Source organism: Phocoena sinus, chromosome 19 (genome assembly GCF_008692025.1).
Source record: "Phocoena sinus isolate mPhoSin1 chromosome 19, mPhoSin1.pri, whole genome shotgun sequence".
NCBI classification, from domain to species: Eukaryota; Metazoa; Chordata; class Mammalia; order Artiodactyla; family Phocoenidae; genus Phocoena; species Phocoena sinus.
In genome coordinates, this window is record NC_045781.1 from 4,624,713 (window position 1) to 4,647,413 (window position 22,701).

At 42.1% G+C, this 22,701-nt stretch overlaps 1 protein-coding gene across 1 annotated transcript; it reads right to left on the bottom strand.

Moving 5' to 3' along the window:
- Positions 1 to 1,118: 1,118 nt before the first annotated feature.
- On the bottom strand, positions 1,119 to 21,229 carry LOC116743780 (zinc finger protein 347-like). The gene is made up of 6 exons (XM_032612731.1): positions 21,191 to 21,229; positions 19,596 to 19,713; positions 18,773 to 18,831; positions 18,304 to 18,635; positions 12,011 to 12,137; positions 1,119 to 5,599 (listed from the first exon to the last, which is right to left on the bottom strand). The coding sequence occupies exons 4-6, from the start codon at positions 18,418 to 18,420 to the stop codon at positions 4,101 to 4,103; spliced, it is 1,743 nt and encodes a 580-aa protein (XP_032468622.1). The 5' UTR covers positions 18,421 to 18,635; positions 18,773 to 18,831; positions 19,596 to 19,713; positions 21,191 to 21,229; the 3' UTR covers positions 1,119 to 4,100.
- Positions 21,230 to 22,701: the final 1,472 nt, after the last annotated feature.

The following is a 22,701-nucleotide window of genomic DNA, read 5'->3' on the forward strand; positions in this document are numbered from 1 at the left end:
TTAGTCCTAGTATGCATTCTCTGAGGTGTGGTCTATTGAAGAATTGCTCAAAATATTCACCAAATTCATTATATTTGTGAGGATTCTCACAAATATAAGTTCTTTGGGGACCCCTGAGGACGGACTGTTTCTTAAAAGGGTTTTCACGTTTGGTATACCTGTATACTTTGACCTGTAAGAATTCTCTTATTATACCAAACATGTGGATGTCTGATGAAACACTTTACAATATTCATTACACTTGAATGCTTCTTCTCCAACGTTAACGCTACGCTCCAGTTTTTTAAAATAAATTTATTTATTTACTTTTGGCTGCGTTGGGTTTTCGTTGCTGTGCGTGGGCTTTCTCTAGTTGCGGCGAGCGGGGGCTACTCTTCGCTGCGGTGCGCAGGCTTCTCACTGCGGTGGCTTCTCTTGTTGTGGAGCACGGGGCTCTAGGCGCGCAGGCTTCAGTAGTTGTGGCACGTGGGCTCTAGAGCACAGGTTCAGTAGTTGTGGCGCACGGGCTTAGTTGCTCCACAGCATGTGGGATCTCCCCGGACCAGGGCTCAAACCCGTATCTCCTGCATTGGCAGGCAGATTCTTAACCACTGCGCCACCAGGGAAGACCTGTTCCCCAGTTTTGATCTTCAGGTTCAAGCATTAGCAAACATATTGCTCTGTGTGGATTCTCACAAAGATGTATATTCTGAAGTCTACTGCACGTTGAGTCTTGGATAAGATGCTTATGTGGATACATGGTTTCAAACATCTTGGGTGCCTTTCTAAAAGCGGCATCTCTGGGTCTGATATTGTGATTTATAAGAAATATGGGGCTTCCGTGATGGCACAGTGGTTAAAAATCCGCCTGCCAATGCAGGGGACACGGGTTCGAGCCCTGGTCCGGGAAGATCCCACATGCCGTGGAGCAACTAAGCCCGTGCGCCACAACTACTGAGCCTGCGCTCTAGAGCCTGTGAACCACAACTACTGAGTCTGCGACACACAACTACTGGGCCAGCATGCCACAACTACTGAAGCCTGCACACCCAGAGCCCATGCTCTGCAACGAGAAGCCACAAGAAGCCGCGCACCGCAACAAAGAGTAGCCCCCAGTCGCCGCAACTAGAGATAGCCCACACGCAGCAACAAAGATCCACCAACTCAGCCAAAAAATAATAATAATATTTCTGAACTACAAGCCTTTGGTATATCTCTCACTTTCAGGTAGGATGACATGAATTGAAAACATCTCAAAATGGATTCTTCTGGGGTAATTCCCTGTTGCTCCAGTGGTTAAGACTCGGCGCTTTCACTGCCATGGGCCCAGGGTTCGATCCCTGGTCTGGGAACTAAAATCCCGCAAGCCACACAGCATGGCCAGAAAAAATAAAGGATTCTTTCATTTCTTATCATGATACCAGAATCAGAATTATATTAAAACTGAAGGATTATTTCACTGTGTTTAGAATCAGAGCAGCAAGGAAATATATCTGTGAGTCAGAAAACACTACAGGCCTAATACTTTTTGCCCAACACTTGGAACACTGGGCAGACCGGCCAGGTGTTACTCGGAATATTACACTATCAGGAAAATGAACAAAGTCCATAGATACAATCTGGCCCTAACACCTTTCCCCTTTACCTATCTCTGTTCTTGAGATAGAAATACGAATCTTGAAAATTCACATTTCATGTTAAAATCATGGTGGATATTGAACACAAATTAAAATATTGGGAAAAGATGTCTCAAATTAATATTTCTATGAAAAGGAGACAAAATCTAAAATTGCAAAGGATTTTACGTCACAATGATCATTCTCCTTAGTCATCCAGCAGCCAGGTTGCTAGAAAAACACTGAAGACTAAGTGGTCATGGAGGAAGAAGGGAGAGGACCCATCACATCCAACACAGCACCCTCTGGACTTCCTGTTAGGTGAGAATGATAAACCTATTTCTTTCAGTTCCTGTTTTCCAGGCAATCTATCACAAATAGAAACTGTCCGACCTGAGAAATAGGATTGTTATTTAGTGATGGGGACAGAATGGAGCATTTGAGAAAGAATCTTGAATTTAAAATGTTGTGGCTTAAGAAAACTTCATGAAGACATCCCTTCACTCATGAGCTACAACTGTTTAGCACGTGTTGCGGAAAATTCATGTGTGAACAAATTATGGTGTGAGAATTTATGACAAATATTCAGAACATTATTAGGCTGTAAAGTACAGGACAATTAAATTTCAGTCCACAAATATAATCACGTTTATTTGACCATCTGACCTACTGATCTATGATCCTATCCATCACACTAACCGTCTTTGCACTCATAAAGTACATTCACTCATTCTGTCAATGGGGAATGAGTCCAATCACTGAATATGTAGGAAGAAATACAATAACCTGCCTTCAGGAGCTTATACTGTATAAGGGAATATCAGCAATTATTAAATAAGATATGACTGTGTTAGGTAAGATGAAGAGGTATATATATTAATACAATGGTAGACTGAGACGGTGGCCTAATTTAAACGATGTGTTCAGGAAATGCTCAAATGAAAAGAAGATAACTAAACAAAAGCATTGATTAATTAAGAGTGTGTCGTGCAAACCCACATGAAGACCATGAGGATAAGGATGAAAGTGATATTTGGAACTCAGGAAAGGAAAGAAAACGAATTGTGACCTGAAGCACCCGGAAGAGCCCAGTGCTCTGGGGCCATTTACAACTCTGGACAGAAAAAGAAGAGAATAAATCTGTTTACTTAAGGCACTCTGTGGTAATTTCGTACAGCATAAATAGGAAATTTAATTACATGGTGTATGTAAAAAAACAAAAGAACCTACAAACATTTCTGGAAAAAGAATAATTTACAAGGTATCAGGACACAAGTAGAACATGCAAAAATCGATCACAATTCTATATACTAGAAAATTATAAATGAAATTGAAATTTAAAATGTAATATCATATTGGTGAAAGCTCAAGAAAGTAAAAGAAAAATGTGTAAACTAAGAAAATAAGGGGTCAAGGAAAAGGAAGAGTCTCTGCTACACTGCAGTGATGTTCATTAGCAACTTGTAGTTGTTTGAGGGAATTGGCAACTGGAACCAAAGTTTTGCAGAAACGTTCTCACCACACAAAGTGTGCGCTATCCTTGCACTTCCGCTGAAGTTACGTTGCAGTTCTAGAAAATGGTTACGTCCGAATCACAAACACATCACAGAGACTGGCTGTCACCTTCTCCCCCAAACACTGTTACAAAATGCTAAGCAGGTAGTCCTGGCACCAGGAAACAATAAGAGGAGTATTTTGCTGCTTGAGACTAAGAGGCAGAGTCTATGAGAAGTGCGGAAAGTGCTCCCACCTCAAACAGGGATTTCTCTGGGACAGACAATAGTACAGTGGCAAAGATGCAAACGTAGGAGGAATAATTTCCTAACAATCCAGCACAAATTATCTGATGCCTGGTGAGCTGTTAGCCCCAAGGAAAGGTTTTCCCATTCATAACATCTGTGAGGTAATCTCCAGAATGAATTACTTGGTGAATAAATTCCTTTTCTAAAGACCTGGCCACAATAATTACATTTATCTGGTTTCTTTCCAGAATAAGTATTCTAATAAAGCCGAAAATGTGGACACCTACTAAATGCCTTGACACTTCACTACACTGTTAAACTCTCTCAAGATCATGGATTACCTGATGTTCAGTTAGGCTTAAAAGCACACTGAAGAATTTGCCACACTCATTACATTTGCAAGGTTTCTCTCCAGTATGAATTCTTGGGCAGGTTATAAGGTATGAATTTTGACTAAACACATGTAGACAGTCATTATACTTGCAAGGTTTCTTTCCATTACAGATTATCTGGCGGTAAGAGAGGCTGCACACACAAAAACTTTACAACACTCACGATACTTGTACAGTTTCTCCCCATTGTGATTTTGCCAAAGAATTGTAAGGTGTGAATTTTCACATTTTAATATTTTTTTCAAGTTTGAATTTTGAAGACCTTTCCACATACATTTATATGGTTTTTCTTAAGTATGGATTTTCTGATGTGTAGCAAAGGTTGAGACCTGAGTAAAGGCTTTTCCACACTCGATACATTTGCAAGGTTTCTATCCATTATGTAGTCTGTGATGAATTCGGAGACGTTGTTTGTAACGAAAGACTTTGCCACACTCATTACATTTGTAAGGTTTCTCCCCAGTATGAATTCTCTGATGACACACAAGGTTTGAATTTTTACTAAACACTTTGCCACACTCACCACATTTGTAAGGTTTCTCTCCAGTATGAATTCTCTGATGAACTGCAAGGTTTCCTTTTCGATTAAAGAGCTTGCCACACTGATTACATCTGTAAGGTTTCTCACCATTATGAATTCTCTGATGACGTGCAAGGTTTGAATTTTGACTAAAGACTCTGCCACACTCATTACATTTGTAAGGTTTTTCTCCAGTGTGAACTTGCTGATGCCTTGTAAGGGTTGGCTTCTCACGAAAGAACTTCCCACACTCATTACATCTGTAAGGTTTCACTGCAGTATGAATTTGTTGATGCCTTGTAAAGGTTCTCTTATCCCGAAAAAACTTGCCACACTCATTACATTTGTGAGGTCTCTCTCCAGTATGAGTGACCAGATGACTCGTAAGGTGTGTTTTTTGACTAAAGACACTGCCACATTCACCACATTTGTAAGGTTTCTCTCCAGTATGAATTCTCTGATGAACTGCAAGGACTGCATTCTGATTAAAGACTTTGCCACATACATCACATTTATATTGTTTAGCTTCTCTATGGATTATCATATGTCTCCTGAGGCCTGAGGCAGAATAAATGGTCTTCCCACACACATTACATTTATAAGGCATCCCTCCAGTATGAATTCTCTGATGACTTGTAAGATGTGAATTTTGACTAAACCTCTTGCCACACTCATTACATTTATAAGGTTTCTCTCCAGTATGAACCCTCTTATGACTTACAAGGTGTGACTTTCGACTAAAGACCTTGTCACACACATCACATTTACGCAATTTCTCCCCTGTGTGGATTCTCTGATATCTACTGAGGTTTGAGCCTTTAGGAGAGGTTTTCCCATACTTACGACATTTGTAAGGACTTGCCCTGTGTGCTTTCTGGTCTTCTGTCAGTATTGAAAGATGCATAAAATCACTCCCATGTATATCAGAAATTGTGGATTGGCCAGTAGGAGAAATTTCTTGAGATGGTGAAAATGAGGTACCATTGCTGATGCTCTTATCAGCTTGATGAAATTCACAGATTTTCTGTTTACTTTTAAACATACGTAGTTCCTCCAAAAAGCTTAATGCCAGCCTATTTGCAATCGGCTTCTTTCCTGAATCCCTTCCAACATGTCGAACTCTTCTATAAGTGATATCTTCATTAGGGGATGTAGGGATATTTTTGTAATTTCTTTCATCATCTCTCCACTGACCCCCAAGGTCATGCATATTCTCCTGTATTTCCTGTAGGTAAAAATGCTTGATTTCACAGCTTCCATGGCTTCCCAACATCACTGTTGGGAATATTTCTCCTACATCAGTGTTTGATTTTAGTTGTAATTTCTTGATCACGTGTATATGAGAGAGATCTACAAGATAAAAAGGACCATAGGTATACTATTCATTACACTGCATGAGTAAATGTTTCATGGTGAATATATGATGTTACACCAAAAGTAATACTTTTACCAAACACAGTTATGAAACTTCTCAACCATGATGTTAAAGATTTCTAGGAACACTAAAGAATAGGATTCTTTACTAAAGAAACAGTGATTACACGTAATTCAACTTAAGTTTAGGGCAGCCTACCTGCAAACACACTGTGACAAAACATTCAATTGGAAAAACTTGTATTAGCTCTCAAAGAAAAGTTTTTCCACCATAACCACAAAGCATATACAAATTAAGACTCAACATATAAATACCAGTAGTTTTGAAAGGAAAACTCAAAGGAGATGCAACCAGAAGTGAGCTGTGTAACTAATACTGTTATTCAGCAATCCCTCCTTCAAATGGTTTCTGAGTCATCACGGCTGCACATGTTAATTTAAGTCATATCCTGAGAAAGTTGTTCAGTGGATGAAAGGGGGTCATTTTTACAGTGTGAGTAGTGAGAAAGGTGGAGTGATGGCTGAAGAAATGCGGTGGAAACTGGGGAGATCAGGAGAACAACTTAAATATGGGAGCAAATGACAGTGTTTCTGTCAGCATCAAGGGACCATGTAAAGAAAGACCAGGACTGATAAGGACCTCAGTGAAGCACAGGGAATAATAAACATGGGGTATCACTCCTTGTGACTGCATATATGTGTGAATAAAACTGTATGAGACAACTAAAAATAAGGAGGTTAAAAGAAAAGAAAAATTCGCTTAGCAAGTAACACAATACTGTTCAATTTTTAACTGTGGAAGTTATCCTATGGGTATGCGGCCAAAATGAAAGAGATTTAAAAAGAGAGCGAATAGAATATTTTAGATATAAAGCAGCTGTACATCTATGACATTATTTGCTATGTAGGGTATCAAATTCAATATTCCCTGAGTCCCATTTGCATGCATATTTTCACAAAGAACAGATATAATATTCCATGAGATGTGCAAGACTGTTCTTAGCTGAAAACTGAAGGAAAAACTAGAATAAGGCCACCAAAAGGAAATGGGGGACTTCTCAGCTAGGGCACTGGTTAAGAATCCGCCTGCCAATGCAGAGGACATGGGTTCAATCCCTGGTCTGGGAAGATCCCACACGCCGCGGGGCAGCTAAGCCCATGCACCACAACTATTGAGCCTGTGCTCTAGAGCCTGTGAGCCACAACTACTGAGCCCACGTGCCACAACTACTGAAGCCCACTCACCTAGAGCCTGTGCTCCATAACAAGAGAAGCCACAACGATGAGAAGCCCGCACACCACAACAAAGAGTAGCCCCTGTTCACTACAACTAGAGAAAGCCCACGCGCAACAACGAAGACCCAACAGAGTCATAAATCAATTGATTAATTACTTAATTAAAAAAAGTAAACTAAAACTAACACCACACTAAAAGGATTATATAAAATAAGGTGATATATTCTTGAAAAGTAAGATGGTTCAAGATACGTAAACTTTTGCTGTAAAACAGTACATTAACAGAATGAAACAAAATGACCATCTCAACTGATGCAGTAAAAACCATATAACACAAGTCAACAGGCTTTCATGATAAAAACACTCAATAAACAAGGAATTTAAAAAGCTACCGCAGCACACTGAAGGACATATATTAACTGCCAACAGCTAACATCAGGCTCACTGGTCAAAGACTGAAAGCATTCTTTCTAAATCAGAAACTGGAAGAGGATACCTGCTCTATTTCTAAAAGCTTATTCCTGGAAATCCTAGCAGGAACAAATAGGCATAAAAAGACAGAGAAGTATTAAAATAGAAAACGAAACAAAATCACGTGTTTAAAAGCAACATGATGTAATATGTAGAAAACCATGAAGATCCTGCTAAAAATCTGCTAGAAATAATGAACTCAGAAAAATTACAAGATATTAAATGAACACACAAAAATCAATTGTGTTTCTATATATTAACGATGAAAAATCAAGAAAGAAATTGAGAAAACAATTCCATTTACAATAACATCAAAAAATAAAACAAGGGGACTTCCCTGGTGGCGCAGTGGTTAAGACTCCACGCTCCCAATGCAGGTGGCCCAGGTTCAATTCCTCCTCAGGGAACTAGATCCCACATGCATGCCGCAACTAAGGAGCCTGCCTGCCACAACTAAGGAGCCGGCGAGCAGCAACTAAGACCTGGTGCAACCAAATAAAAACAAATAAAATTTTAAAATAAGTAAATAAATAAAATAAAACTAAACACTTGGGCATAACCTTATAAAAGGACAGAAAGATGTGTACACCGTAAACTAAAAACATGACTAAAAATATTAGAAAAGACACAAATTGATGCAAGGATATCCTAAATTCATGTATTTGAAGTCAATAGTGTCAAGATGTCAATATTACCCACAGTGATCAACAGATCCAACCCACTCCCTAGTAAAATCCCAATAGCATTTCTTGAAGAAATAGATAAATACACCCTACAGATTCATTTGGAATCTCAAAAGATGCTGAACAGCAAAATAAGCTTGAAAAGAACAAAGTCATAGGTCTCACATGTCTTTACTTCAAAACTTACTCCAAACCTACACTGATCACAACAGTGTGGTACAGAGATAAAGACAGAGAGACTGGTGGAATAGTACAGAGACGTCAAAAAAAATTCTCTTGTACATGGTCAAATGATGTTGTACAAGGCGGTCAAGACAACTCAACAGGGGAAGGGCAGTCTATTAAAAAGAAGATGTGGGGCTTCCCTGGTGGCGCAGTGGTTGAGAATCTGCCTGCCAATGCAGGGGACATGGGTTCAGCCCTGGTCTGGGAAGATCCCACATGCCGCGGAGCAGCTGGGCCCGTGAGCCACAACTACTGAGCCTGTGCGTCTGGAGCCTGTGCTCCGCAACGAGAGGCCACAACAGTGAGAGGCCCCCGCACTGCGATGAAGAGTGGCCCCTGCTTGCCACAACTAGAGAAAGCCCTCTCACAGAAACGAAGACCCAACACAGCCAAAAATAAATAAATAAATTAAAAAAAAAAAAAAAAAAAAAGAAGATGTGGAGAAAACCAGTTATCCAAATACAGAACAGTTAAGTTGGACCATTAACTTATATGATATACAAAACTAATGAAAGACCTCAACCAAAGACCAAAATGTATAAAACTGCTAGAAGTAAACATACAGGAAAAGCTTTCTGACGTTGCATTCACCAACGATTTATCAGACATAACACAAAAATCACAGGTGACAAAGTAAAAGCAGCAATTTGAACTACCTCAAAGTTATAAACTACTGTGCCTTAGAGCACACTCAGTAGAGTCAAAAGTAATCTACTGTGTGGGAGAAAATATTACAAATGATCTACGCCGTAGTAGAATATCAAGACTATGTAAAGAACTAATCACCAGTTCTACCATAAGGGGGCTGGCTCTTCCCCAATCAACCAACCACACATGGAAAATAGGAAACAAAACCACTAAGAGCAACATCAAATACACAGACCTGATGATTAAAGAAATAAAATCAGGACCATTTATTATGCATAGAAAAGTACCAAATGAAAGTAGCAGTGCCATAAACAAAACAAATGATGGTTCATCATTGAAGGTATCACTCCACTCCATAAGCTGTCTCAATTTTTTTTTTTTTTTGACCACGGCGTGGCTTGTGGAATCTTAGTTCCCTGACCAGGGATTGAACCCTCACCTTCGGCAGTGAAAGTCCTAACCACTGGACCGTCAGGGAATTCCCAAGCTCTCTCGTTAAGACACTGCAAAATTAAGAGTGGATGTAGAATGAACAGTGGGCACACAGGTGACAAAAAATATGGCATCAACAACAGTTTAGTCAACAGCCTAACTTGAGGATGTGAACTTGGACAACGTTATCTTTAGGAGAAATTCCTATACCATTTCTTGAGGATCAAAGGGGATGATCAATAGTATATGTAAACAACATTGTCACAGTGCTATTGAGACATGCTTTGATAACATTCCTCATAACCAGAAAAAGAACTGGAAAGACTTATCAATCAGGGTCTTTATTTTGCATCCTAGAACATGCTCACCCCGCTACTAACTAGCTTATAGTGGTGATTTTCTACGTAGCAGGAAATATTGCAACAATGAGGGAAAGTATTTGCCATCAAGAATTTAATGTTGGGACTTCCCTGGTGGTGCCATGCTTAAGAATCCGCCTGCCAGTGCAGGGGACACAAGTTCGAGCCCTGGTCCAGGAAGATCCCACATGCTGCAGAGCAACTAAGCCCGTGTGCCACAACTACTGAGGCTGTGCTCTAGAGCCTGTGAGCCACAGCTGCTGAAGCCTGCACACCTAGAGCCCGTGCTCCACAACAAGAGAAGCCACCGCAATGAGAAGCCCGTGCACTGCAACAAAGAGTAGCCCCCGCTCGCCACAACTAGAGAAAGCCTGTGCACAGCAACGAAGACCCAACGCAGCCATAAATAAATAAATAAATAAATTTAGTTTTAAAAAAGAATTTAATGTTACACAGTAAACCCATTCCACAGTGTCCAGCAGAAGTTGTCCATTAACTGCAGGTACATTATCACAGCAAAGAAATGGGATAAAATTTCAGACCCTGGGAGTATGTATTTCAAAATAAGTTTCACAGGCAAAATCATGCAAATGTGGGAGAATATGGAATCAGAAAGAATATATATTTCCCTACAAGGTAGAGCACTAACAGAGGAAAAAAACACGAGATATGGGGTTCAGATACTATGAGTCCTTGACATGGAATCATGAGCTTGACCCACAGATTCCAAGCTAGTCAGAAAGAGTCATACGTTCTCCCCAGGAGGGACTAGGGATTAAAAAGAGGATCTCTCTGTCCACTGTCTTTACAGTTTTCCTAAGTAACAGTTACAGGAGACCTAATGCACCTCTCTATTACACATATCCGTGATATGTGTGGCCAAGTCAGAACAGAAAAAATGGCTGAGGGATCTAAACAAGCAGACAGGGCTTGAGACAGCTCCATGCAGGTTCTGAGGTGCCAGAACTGAGAACTGAGCATTGAAGGGAATCAAGTCCAAAAGGAGAGCTGAGGGAGCAATAGACCCTTCTTTAAAACAACCCTCCTTGTGACTCTCAAAATCAAAGAATAACAAGTCCACAGAAGCCAAATGGCCAAGTGATGTAGACCATGATAAAGACTTTGCCTTTGTTGCTGATGGAGCTCCTGCACCACTGGAGGGTGACATGATACATTTTACATGTTGAGAGACAGTGATAACTCAGGGAGAAGAAAAATTTCCTCTCAGACTTGACAACAAATAAACTTCTGTTTTCCCAAAGTACTCTCCATCTGGGTAGACTTTCCCAAACACTACTAATGCTGTGGCTTCCTCTCTGCCCTTCTGAGATCTGATCTGTGCTCACATTTCGATTCATTCCCACCCATTTGGTTTTTTGCTATTTTCATGTCACTCTTCACAGTCCAGAGTGCTTCCTCTTGCTCAAATATGCAAATAACACTCACATCAAAAATAGAAATTCCTGCCTATTGAAAGAAATGTCAACTGCTGTGGCTTTTCCAGAATTCCAGCTCTCCGTTCACATGAGAGTGAGGACATTACAGATGGGTCTGGAAAAATGTTTCACAAATTCAGCCACTGCCTGCCTCCTTCTCAATGCAGAGGGAACAATGTAACATACAGATATCCAGCTCTCTACCAAGAAGTACTGAATCAAAAGCACAGGGGTAGAGCACAGGGAATGAAATATTTTCAAAGTTTCCGGTTGGGCATTAGACGTACTCAAGCACTGGAAAAACTCCTGGCATATCATGAAGTGGCCAGATCATCTGAAGAAAGGGCATGTTTAAATTCCTGATGCTAGGATTTCCCTGGGACTTCCCTGGTGGCGCAGTGGCTAAAAATCCGCTTGTCAATGCAGGGGACACGGGTTCGAGTCCTGGTCTTGGAAGATCCCACATGCCGCGGAGCAACTAAGCCCGTGCGCCCCAACTACTGAGCCTGCGCTCTAGAGCCTGTGAGCCACAACTACTGAGCCCGCGTGCCACAACTACTGAAGCCCACGCACCTAGAGCCCAAGCTCTGCAACAAGAGAAGCCACCACAACAAGAAGCCCGCGCACCACAACGAAGAGAAGCCCCTGCTCACTGCAACTAGAGAAAGCCAGCGGACAGCAACCAAGACCCAACGAACCCATAAATAAATAAATAAATAAAATTGAAAAAATAAAATTAAAAAAACAACCCCAAAACTCCTGATGCTACATCACAAAACTTTTCTTGCCCGGTCAACATGACTTTGAGTTCAGTTAAGGAAGGCAGGCGATCCCCAAAGGCAAACAATGGTAAATGCAAAACTACCTTCCCAACTTTTGGAGTGAAGTTATCCTCACCTACAGAGATCAGGTTCCTGTAGGTCTCCATCATCACGTCCCTGTACAAGGCCCTCTGAGCAGGGTCCAGGCATTCCCACTCTTCTGGAGAGAATTCGATGACCACATCCTTGAAGGTCAACCGTGCCTTAAATAAAAAAACACATTTCGCCAAGGGGCCATGAGCAGAGTTCTTATTTGCATATAAAATGAGTAGAGGTGAAAAGATCAATTAGGTTGAAGTATGTATTCTTTTTTTTAAAACATCTTTATTGGAGTATAATTGCTTTACAATGGTGTGTTAGTTTCTGCTTTATAACAAAGTGAACCAGCTATACATACACACATATCCCCATATCTCTTCCCTCTTGCATCTCCCACCCTCCCTATCCCACCCCTCTAGGTGGTCACAAAGCACCAAGCTGATCTCCCTGTGCTATGCAAAAGTATGTATTCTGAAAGTCATTTAAAGGCATTTGGAGCTACTCGTGTGTCTAGTTTTAATTTCTTATGCTTTGTCATAGAGATCACGATATCCTTCAAATAGATATAGATTTATCATTTTTGTAGGAAATACATGAAATAGATACAAATAAAAATTCAATGCCGGGTTGTCTATATGGAAGTATTAGATATTATGTTCTACACACCGAGGGGTAATTAAACCTGGAGGAGCCTGAGTGGTGTCTTCAGAGATGACAGAGTCCACAGTGGGTTTAAGGAAAGCTCAAAACCTCCTATCACGATGATAACAGCAGCAAAGATGAACACTGTTTGAACACTTGCTACGTGGTATGCATTACTCTAAATGTTTTACTTGTATTAACTTGTTATCAACAACACAGCTCATTAAAGACCTGTTCCGATACTGCAGAGGAGAAAACTGTGTCAGACACTGAGAAACTCGACTCAGGTCAAGAAACTAAGGAATCACACAGCAAGCAGCCGAACTCCGAAGGTTGGACTTTGGAAATGAAGTTTAAAATCAAAGAGTTAAGTAACACATACAGCATTAAAAGTACATTGCCAGAATCTCAGGGCTTTCCCAACACCCCTCAAATGCCACCCCACCCTCCTCTGCCCTTGGGATCCTTTAGAAGGAAAAGGAAAAAGAGGAGATGGAAGGAGAGCCCGTTTTCCTGGAGGGAGCCTTGCCCTAAGCCTCCTCATCTGACTGTAGCTTCCCACAGGGCACTGCCCTTCCACGGAAGGGGTGTGTGAACGGGATGGAAAATGCCAGTCTGTCTGGCAAAGGGAGGGAGAAACGGGCGGGCAGACAGGAGCTGCCTAAGAAACACGCAGTGGCTCACGTGGGACCACAGCGTCCCCTGGTGGAGCTGCTGGTGGCCAACGGTCTGGAGGGCCCTATGTTGGACCAAAGGGGCTTGGGGGCCCCGTCAGTGAGGCAGGGGCATGCTGGGAAAGGCAGTGCCAGCCCCACCAGGCTGTGTGAGGCGCAGTGAGGATGACTCCACACCAAGCACCAGGGCCCACTGCTGCCCAGCGCTCACATCAGCATGAATCTGTCTGTGGGAAGAGCTCAGGGTGGTGTGTTCAAGATTCTGGGCTAGGCTGCCTGGGTTCGAGTCTCAGCCACACCACATCCCAGCTGTGTGGCCCTGGGCAAGTCTCTTAACCTCTCTCTGAACCTCAGGCTCCTCCACTGTAAAATGAGGGTAATAACTAGGATCCACTTTGTGCATGGGGATTAAACACATTAATATTCTTAAAGCCCTCAGAACAATGCTGTGTTCATACTAAGTGCTACTGAGAGGAGAAGGAGGAAGTTAAATAAACAAAATGCTCTTGGAAGCTTAAAAAAAAAAAGTACATTGCCAGACAGTTCCCTGAGAAAACGTGAATGAAGTTCAAGGTGAACAACGTGGAACGGCCTAAAAGGCCATTACACATGTGTGCACGCACATATGCACACAAAATATTAGTAATTGTATTACTATTTAAACCATTAACATAATAGTATAGAAAATATTCAAGGCCATGGAATATATTAAAAATATAATTTCTACTGCAAACAGGTAAAGTACATAGTTTCAGAATCATGATGACTTTTATCTAAAGCATGGAATTGTACATCCATGAATGTATGCACACACATGTCAACACTATATCAAGTGAAATGAAAGGAGTATTATCTGGACTAATTTTCAGACAATTTTTTCATCGTCATTTTTATTCATGTGCATTTCAGGATCTTCCAGACAATGAAAATGTTATCGATCGTACTCAACTGCATTTGTCCACATAATTCCATAATGGGCTACTAAAAAATAACAGTACAGACATGAAAAAATAGAAGAATACTTTAATTCCAACCTCAATATAATAACTATATTAAAAACTATGATTTTGTCCATTTAGCCTTAGATAGGTATTAACAAAGGCAAAAGAGTTTCTTTTTTTTCCACTAATAACTCTGACTCAAAATTGGAAAAGTTATTACTATTATACATTATTTGCACAGATTAATAATAAAATTATCATGATAGTAAAATTTAAAACTTATTGGACAACTAAAAATCATGACAGGGCTTCCCTGGTGGCACAGTGGTTGAGAGTCCGTCTGCTGATGCAGGGGACACGGGTTCGTGTCCCGGTCTGAGAAGATCCCACATACCGCGGAGCGGCTGGGCCTGTGAGCCATGGCCGCTGAGCCTGCATGTCCGGAGCCTGTGCTCCGCAACGGGAGATGCCACAACAGTGAGAGGCCCGCATACCGCAAAAAAAAAAAAAAAAAAAAAAAAAAAGGAAAAAAAATATTGTTATTAAGCAAGAATATTCCACCAAACATCACGATCAGAAGGAAACACTTGATTAATTCCTGCTGAAGTTACAGTGGAGTGAAGCGGGCTGGCCAGGGCACCTGCCTTTCACCACTGTACAGTGTGCCTGAGCAGGGACCACTAGCAGAAGTAACAGGAGGAAAACAGAGAGCAAGAGACACACAGAGAGTGTGTCAGAGCTGCAACTGTGAACATTCACAAATCTAAGGACATGGAAAGGCGAAAAGTGAAAGGATGGAAAAAGATATTCAATCCTAAAGGGAGCAGGGGTGACTGTACAATATCAGACAAAATAAACTAAGGAAAAAACTAACACAAGAGACAAAATACATTATGAAATGAGAAAAGGGTAAATCTACCAAGAAGCTATAATGATTACAAGTATGTATACACCTAACATCAGAGCTCCCCCCAAAATGAAGAAGCTCTTAACAGAAATAAAATTGGAAATAGATAACAGCACAATATTAGTATCAGATTTCAATACCTGAGTTTTACCAATGCATGGAAACCAAAAGATCAATGAGGAAACAGAGCACTTGAACAACACTGTAGAACAACTGTACCTAACAAACATGTTCAGAACACTCCACCCAACAGCAGCAAACACATCCTTCTCAAGCACATGTGAAACGTTCTCCATGACAGACCACATGCTAGACAATAAAACAAATCTTAACAAATTTATGAAGATTCAGATCATAAAAAGTATCTTCTTTAACCACAGTGAAATGATACCAGAAATACAGATCAGAATGAAAACAGGAAAATGCTCCAAAAGTGGAAATTAAACAGCTCATTCTTAAAGAAGCAATGGGTCAAAGAAGAAATGACAAGGAAATTTTTTTAATATCTGAGTGAAAATAAAAACAACATGCCAAAATCTATAACAGGTAGTCAGAGATGTATTAAACGGGAAGTCCACACTGCTAAATCAAACAACAACAAAGGAGAAAGATGCATACTCTGCACTACTGTTCAAGAAACTGTTGAACAAGTTAGCTAGAGTTATTGGAAAACGAAAAAAAATTCAAAGTTATCCAAACTGAAAAAGAAGTAAAATTATCTTTTTTTTGTAGGTGACAAGGTTTTCTATATCGAAAGCAAAAAGATTCCAAGAGAAAACTACTACCTCAAAAAACAACTTTAAAAAAGTTGCAGCATAAATAGTCAGCACATGAAAATCAGCTACATATACAATGAACAATGTCAACAGAAAATCAGAGAACAATCCTATAGAATCCTTAGGAAAAGATCAGCCAACTAGGTGCAAGACTTGTACACTGAAAAGTACTAAACGTTCTAAAAAAAAGTGCATAGAGATACATGGAAACACCCTGTACTCATGGATTGGGGACTTCATATATATATATATATATATATATATATTGTTTTGTGGTACACGGGCCTCCCACCGCTGCGGCCTCTCCTGCCACAGAGCACAGGCTCCGGACGCGCAGGCCCAGTGGCCATGGCCCATGGGCCCAGCCGCTCTGCGGCACGCGGGACCCTCCCGGACCGGGGCACGAACCCGCACCCCCTGCACCAGCAGGCGGACCCTCAATCACTGCGCCACCAGGGAAGCCCTGGGAACTTCATATTTTTAAAATGACCAAATTAGGGAATTCCCTGGCAGTCCAGTGGTTAGGACTCCGAGCTTCCACTGCAGGGGTCACAGGTTCAATCACTGGTTAGGGAACTAAGATCCTGCAAGCCCTGTGAAGCAGCCGAAAAAAAAAGAACAAAATGACCAAATTACCCAAAGTGTTCTACAGATTCAACGGAATCCCTATATAAAATTTCAAAGGCAATTTTTGCAGTAATAGAAAAAAATCATGCTAAAATTCATAGGGAATGTCAAGAGGCAGTGAACAGCCAAAATACTCTTGAAAAAGAAGAGGAAGGCAGTCATTTTTAGATTTTAAAACCTATTACAAAGTAATCAACATGATGTGGTACTGGCATAAACACAGATACATAAACCAATGGAACAGATTAGAAAACTCAAATAATCCTTGGAATATATGTAAGATGCATAGACAAGGGTGCCAAGACTACACAAAAGGTAGGACAGTCTCAATAAGAAATGGTGCTGAGAAAATACATACCTACCAGCAAAAGAATGAAGCTGGAACCTTACCTACATTAAAGGTAAAAACTTCTGTCTCAAAGGATACAATCCACAGGTAAAGTCAGCCTCTGAGGAACAGAGGTGATGAAGGTGATTTAAAGAATGTCCAACTGTCAGAGATTTAGGTTGATTTCATGGTTTAAATTCAAGGATGGAGGAAAACACCCTCTGTCACTGATGTAAGGTTCTGAACTTTCCATTCCATTCCCACTCATTAAGTCAGTGACTTGCTCCTTTAGCTTCAACTGAGTCTCTGAGTAAGTCAGAACAAATTTCCCCTTAATGCGTCTTCGCTAGAATCCACCTTGGCTGAGAGACTCGTGCAGGAGAGGACCCTGGGATAAACCAAATACAGACTCAGAGCCAGGCAAAGCAAGATGACTGTCCAGAGGAAACCCAGAAGAAATGCCCTATATGAGTGATTCAAACTACCACAAAGGTATGACTCTTTCTCTGAGCCTGCCCGTGTGTGTCTATTCAGACGTACTCTTTTGCCTTCTAATAAACACTTTACTTGCTTCCCTACTTTCCGTCTGTCGCAATTCGTTTCTATGAACGAATTTGGGCCAGGGGCCTTGTCAAAGGCCACTGGCCCTCGTGGTCTAGGGGCTAGGATTCAGCACTCTCACTGCCACGACCTGACTTCAACCTCCACCTGGGAGCTGAGATTCTGCTTCAAGCCTCGGTAGGTCGAGGCCACAAGAGATCAGCTTTTCAACATATCCCTATCTAAATGATGTCTATCGTCTCTTTCAGGCAATTAGGTAAGTGAAGTCAGGTAACTGCTGCCAGTATAATGTCCTAAAACGCAAATCTGATCAGACCACTGTTTTTTTTTTGGAGGCTGCAATATTCACATTTTCTTCATTCTGGAACCCAAAAGGGTAGAGCAGTCCTTATCTAGGACACCCTACTCATATCACAGAAGGATCCATGGCAGAACCACACGATGGTTCCTAAAGCTTCAGCTTGAAAAGGGCATGGGTCACTTTTGCTCACATTTTATTGGCTTAAGCAAGTCCTCTGACCGTGCCTGATGCCCATAGAGAATTAGAAGTATAATTCTCCCATAGGATGGGGAGACAAATAATCGAGACCCATGACATAGTGTGCTAATGCTATGTTTAAGATTTTTGCATTTATATTTAGGGGTGAGATCGGCCAGCCTATAATCTTCCTTCCTCAAAGTGTCCTTGTTGTGCTCGCTTCGGCAGCACATATGCTAAAACTGCGAAGTGTCCTTGTGATCAGACCACTCTTGACTTTGATCCCTTTATTGGTTTTTCATTATTTGGTTAAATAAATTTCTTAGCCATGAAAAAAAAAATTCCCCCTTATCGTTCTGTTTTCCAGATTTTACCAGGTATTGTGCATATTAATACCTGACTTGCATGTGCAGCTTCTTTATCCTGGTTGACACAAAGCAGACAGTGCATCCAGATGGGGCCTCTCACCAATCCCTGCTGCCCAGGAGCACTGACACCCCATCTCCAATCCATGGGTGTGAAATCTGAATGGAGATGACAGGGACTGAGGGAAGGACCCAGGTGACTGTGATGTACAACTGTCAGGCAGGATACTTCAGAGTCAGGGAAGATTAACGAGTCCAAAGAAGGGCATTTTACAAGGACAGACTGTGAATCAACTGAAAATACGATTTTACCTGAGAAAGAGTCATTCCTGACTCCTCTGCTTTCCCCTTCCTCCTCTTCCTCTTAGCAGAACACAAGAAAAGGAGAAAACAAAATATTAGACTAACTGGTAAAACTAGGATTTGACTGTTAATATAAAAGATCATCGACAACTTTACCAAGTGTCCACCAAAACAGTCTAAAATTATTTGTAACCTACCAAAGAGCTTTTCCAGTACAAAAGATAAAGAGGAGAAAGCAGGCAGGCCTCCAAGAAATCTGAAACACATTTTAAAAAGAAACAAGTTGTGAGTTTTTTCATCTAATAATTGTGGTGTCAAAGTTTTAAAAATTTGACAATATATCATGTTTAGAAAAGAATGACTTGACATGATTATAGAAGACCACCAAAGCTTGTTACAGAAATTAATGATTATTTATAGGGAAGTAGAAACTGAATGAAAATTTATTCCACGCTACAAAAAGAATTATATGTAAAGAGATGAAAAAGAAAAGAAAACCCATCACAAAAAATGAACACTTTTAATGTTCCTTTTAAAACGTACCATGTAGGGGCTTCCCTGGGGCTTCCCTGGTGGCGCAGTGCTTAAGAATCCACCTGCCAATGCAGGGGACACAGGTTCAAGCCCTGTTCCAGGAAGATGCCACATGCTGTGGAGCAACTAAGCTCGTGTGCCACAACTACTGAGCCTGCGCTCTAGAACCTGCGAGCCACAACTACTGAAGCCCACGCGCCTAGAGCCTGTGCTCCACAACGAGAGAAGCCAACGCAATGAGAAGCCCACGCGCCACAATGAAGCGTAGCCCCCGCTCCCTGCAACTAGAGAAAGCCTGCGCACAGCAACGAAGACCCAACACAGCCAAAAATAAATTAGATACAACATTAAAGAAATAAAAAAATGTTTTAAAAATATACAAAAAATAAAAGGCAGCATGTAGTGACAGATTCAATCATTTCTTGCCCACGTGTCCTCTCCCTACTCCTCTGCCCCATGTCAGGAAAAGGGAAGGGGGTAACTCACAACTTAGTGAAGCAAATCACTGCCCCCTGGCTAAACAGGGTTTGCAAATGGAAGTTATCTTCTGATACAAATAATTACAAAATGCACATGACAGGAGTTCTGCAATTCTCATCCTCACCTGTATAATTAAAGAAAAATTAATTACATTTTAAAATAACAAATCATGTATCACAACTTAATCATCCATATCCAAACAACTCACCATCCATCTGCAGCCAGCTCCCACCACCTACCTGCACTACAATGTGTTTCCATTTCATGAGGTTTATGTCTCCCTATTTTTTTATTTGTCTCTGTCTCTCTTCTTGTTCCCCTCTGCTCTGCTGCTGTTCCTGCCCTCCTATTTCCTCCCTCACACCTGTCCTGCCCAACTCTGCAACCTGTTCCCCCTCCTGATGCTCTTTCTCCCCAACCCTTCTGATTACCCTAAATCTCTATGTATTTCTGCCTCTTTCTTCCCCCACCTGCTCCCTCTCTGCCCTTCGGGTGACACCCCTTCTGTCCCTGTTACACGCCCTTCCTCCTCCCTATCTGGCATCTCAGATGGCTGCGCTTCCTTCCTGCTCTCTCGATCTCTCTCTCTTCCTCTTCTCTTCTAGTCACACTTTGTCCTCTTTCTCTCCCAGCACCACGTTGCTCTGCAGCCCAAGTTTCCAACTCTTTCATCCTCTCGCCCACTCTGTGTGAAGTGCCTCTCCTTTGTTACCCCCATCCCGCCGCTGACCCAGGGCCCTGTGTTGCTCTCCCATCCCTGGAGATCCAACTTTTTAAAAATTTACTTCTTTATTTTTTTCACCTATTTCAGTGCTTAATCGCTTTCATTTCCCTGTCTTTTTACAAGTCCTCAGCCACCCCCTGAATTCCCATCGATTCTCCCTCATTCTTTTCTCGTTCTGTTTTTTATTCCTGTCCGTCTCTGTCTCTGCTTCTCCTGATCCCCCTTGCCCACGTATTTACAGAGATGGTGACTGAATAAGATGCCCGCGTATCAAAAGAGGAAAATTTCCAGCGAGATGGGCTTGGGACGGAAGAACACTGGGTGTCACACGCCTGTCCCAGGTCACTCCCCGCCCCCCACGCCGGGGGAGAGGAAGGGCTGACTACGAAGGGGAAGCCGGGAGAGCAAAAGGACCGGCCTGAGGAGACGCGAGGACAGAGGGGCGGGGAAGAAGGGGGTTCCGGAGAGGGGCCGGTTCTGAAGAAGCCCAGGAGAGGACGCGGCCTGTCCGGGAGCGGGGCGGCAGGCGCTGCCCTCCAGGGTCCGGGAGGGCGAGGCTGCGGGGCGCGAGTCCACCTCGCGGAAGGGGACGTTACATGGGTGTGTGGGGGGAGCTACTAAAGCGTTTTAAGCAGGAAAATGTAGTGAAAGGCGGTGTGTACGTGGACCGAAGGCAGAAAAGCCAAGGGCAGGGACCAGCCGCGTAGCGAATTCAAACCCAAATGAAAGATACCCGACCCGTAACGGCGACGTCTGGATTTACAGGGGTAGGAAGGCCGGGCGCTGGGATTTTAGGTCCACAGTCACTCGCAACACCCTGAGGTTTGAGTAAAGGGAGGCGGGCAGCACAAATTTACACTTCAAAGGAGACACTTACCCCCAACAGCTCGACCTTCACTCCGAGCTCCCCACTTCCGGTTCCGTAAGAAACTGAGCGGAGTTAGAGGCAGGGCTCCCGGGGGCGGGGCCTGAGCGGAGCGCTAGCGGCGAGGGGCGGGGCGAGGAGAGAGCCAGTTCTGTGAACGGAGTACGGGGTGTCGGGGAAGAATTGGTGCTTCTCCGTAACTTGGAGTAAAAGCTTACAGTTCTGTGGGCTACTTAGGTGGGAAGCTAATATGTTTCCTCCTAACAAGCTGAAACGGTTTCAATAAAAACCTTTTTTTGCCAGCAGGTTGCTCGCATGTCATGGTCGTGAGGCTCAAGCAATTCAGTGGTTGGAAACGTGGGTCTCCAATGGGTTGCTGCGGGGCAGTGGTTGGATCCCGGAAAATTTCCTGCAATTAGTACTAATTTAAGCAGTTTAAGGAAACAAGAGCTAGACTGGCCTCTGTATTACACACTAGAATGAGAAATGAAAAAACACTCCCAGTGTAGAATGGGCCATTTCACAGTGACACCTTACAGAATAGATTTTCCTTTCCATTCTTCATTCAGCCAGGACTACAAACTCAACACTCTCTTGGTTCCAGACACTCAGAGACGAAACCTAGCATCTGAGGATGGAGGACTAAGGCATATGATAATTTCTGTCACTAATCATTGCTTTTAAAAATGCAATACAGGGCTTCCCCGGTGGCGCAGTGGTTGGGAGTCCGCCTGCCGATGCAGGGGACACGGGTTCGTGCCCCGGTCCGGAAAGATCCCACATGCCGCGGAGCGGCTGGGCCCATGAGCCATGGCCGCTGAGCCTGTGCGTCTGGAGCCTGTGCTCCGCAACGGGAAAGACCACAACAGAGAGAGGCCCGCGTACCGCGAAAAAACAAAAAAAAAAACAAAAAAACAAAAAAAAATGCAATACATTTTTTAAAATTGTTATAAATTGCCTTGTTCTTTTTGCTAAAGTGTTTTGCCTTTATTTAAAATCACATTCCGCTCCCACCTCCCCCAGTTTCGATACGTATTTGACTTACATCACTGTGTGGGTTTAAGTTGTACAGCATGATGTTCTGACTTACATAGACTGAAATAATTACCGAAATAAGCTTAGTAAGCATCTATCATCTCATTCTTAGGATAAAGAACAAACTCCATTCACATACTCTGTCCCTAACATCTTTTCCCTTTACTTTTCTCTGTTCTTTGGGTGGAAATATGAAATTCAAAAATTCACATTTCTTATTAAACCTATGATGGCCACTTAAAAAGTAGGTAATATTTAGAAAAACATGTGAGACTAACGTTTCGCTGAAAACGAGACAAAATCTGAAAATGAAAAGGGTTTTGTTCTCAATCGTCACCCTTCTTGGTCATCCAGCAGCCATGTTACTACAAGCAAAGTAAAGACTAAGTGCTCATGGAGATAGAAGGGGCAAAGGACCCATCACATCACAAACTTCGCCCCCTGGACTTCCTCTTATGTGAGAATGATAAACCTCCAACTTCTTTCAG

Bases quoted from the DNA above. Each gene is read 5' to 3' on its own strand.
- LOC116743780 (XM_032612731.1), bottom strand. From the start codon at position 18,420: ATGGATTGGAGATGGGGTGTCAGTGCTCCTGGGCAGCAGGGATTGGTG. The intron at 12,138-18,303 runs GTATTAATATGC...TTTTTATTTAAG, and splicing joins AAGCTGCACATGCAAGTCAG to GCACGGTTGACCTTCAAGGA. The intron at 5,600-12,010 runs GTGAGGATAACT...TTTATCTTGTAG, and splicing joins CAGGAACCTGATCTCTGTAG to ATCTCTCTCATATACACGTG.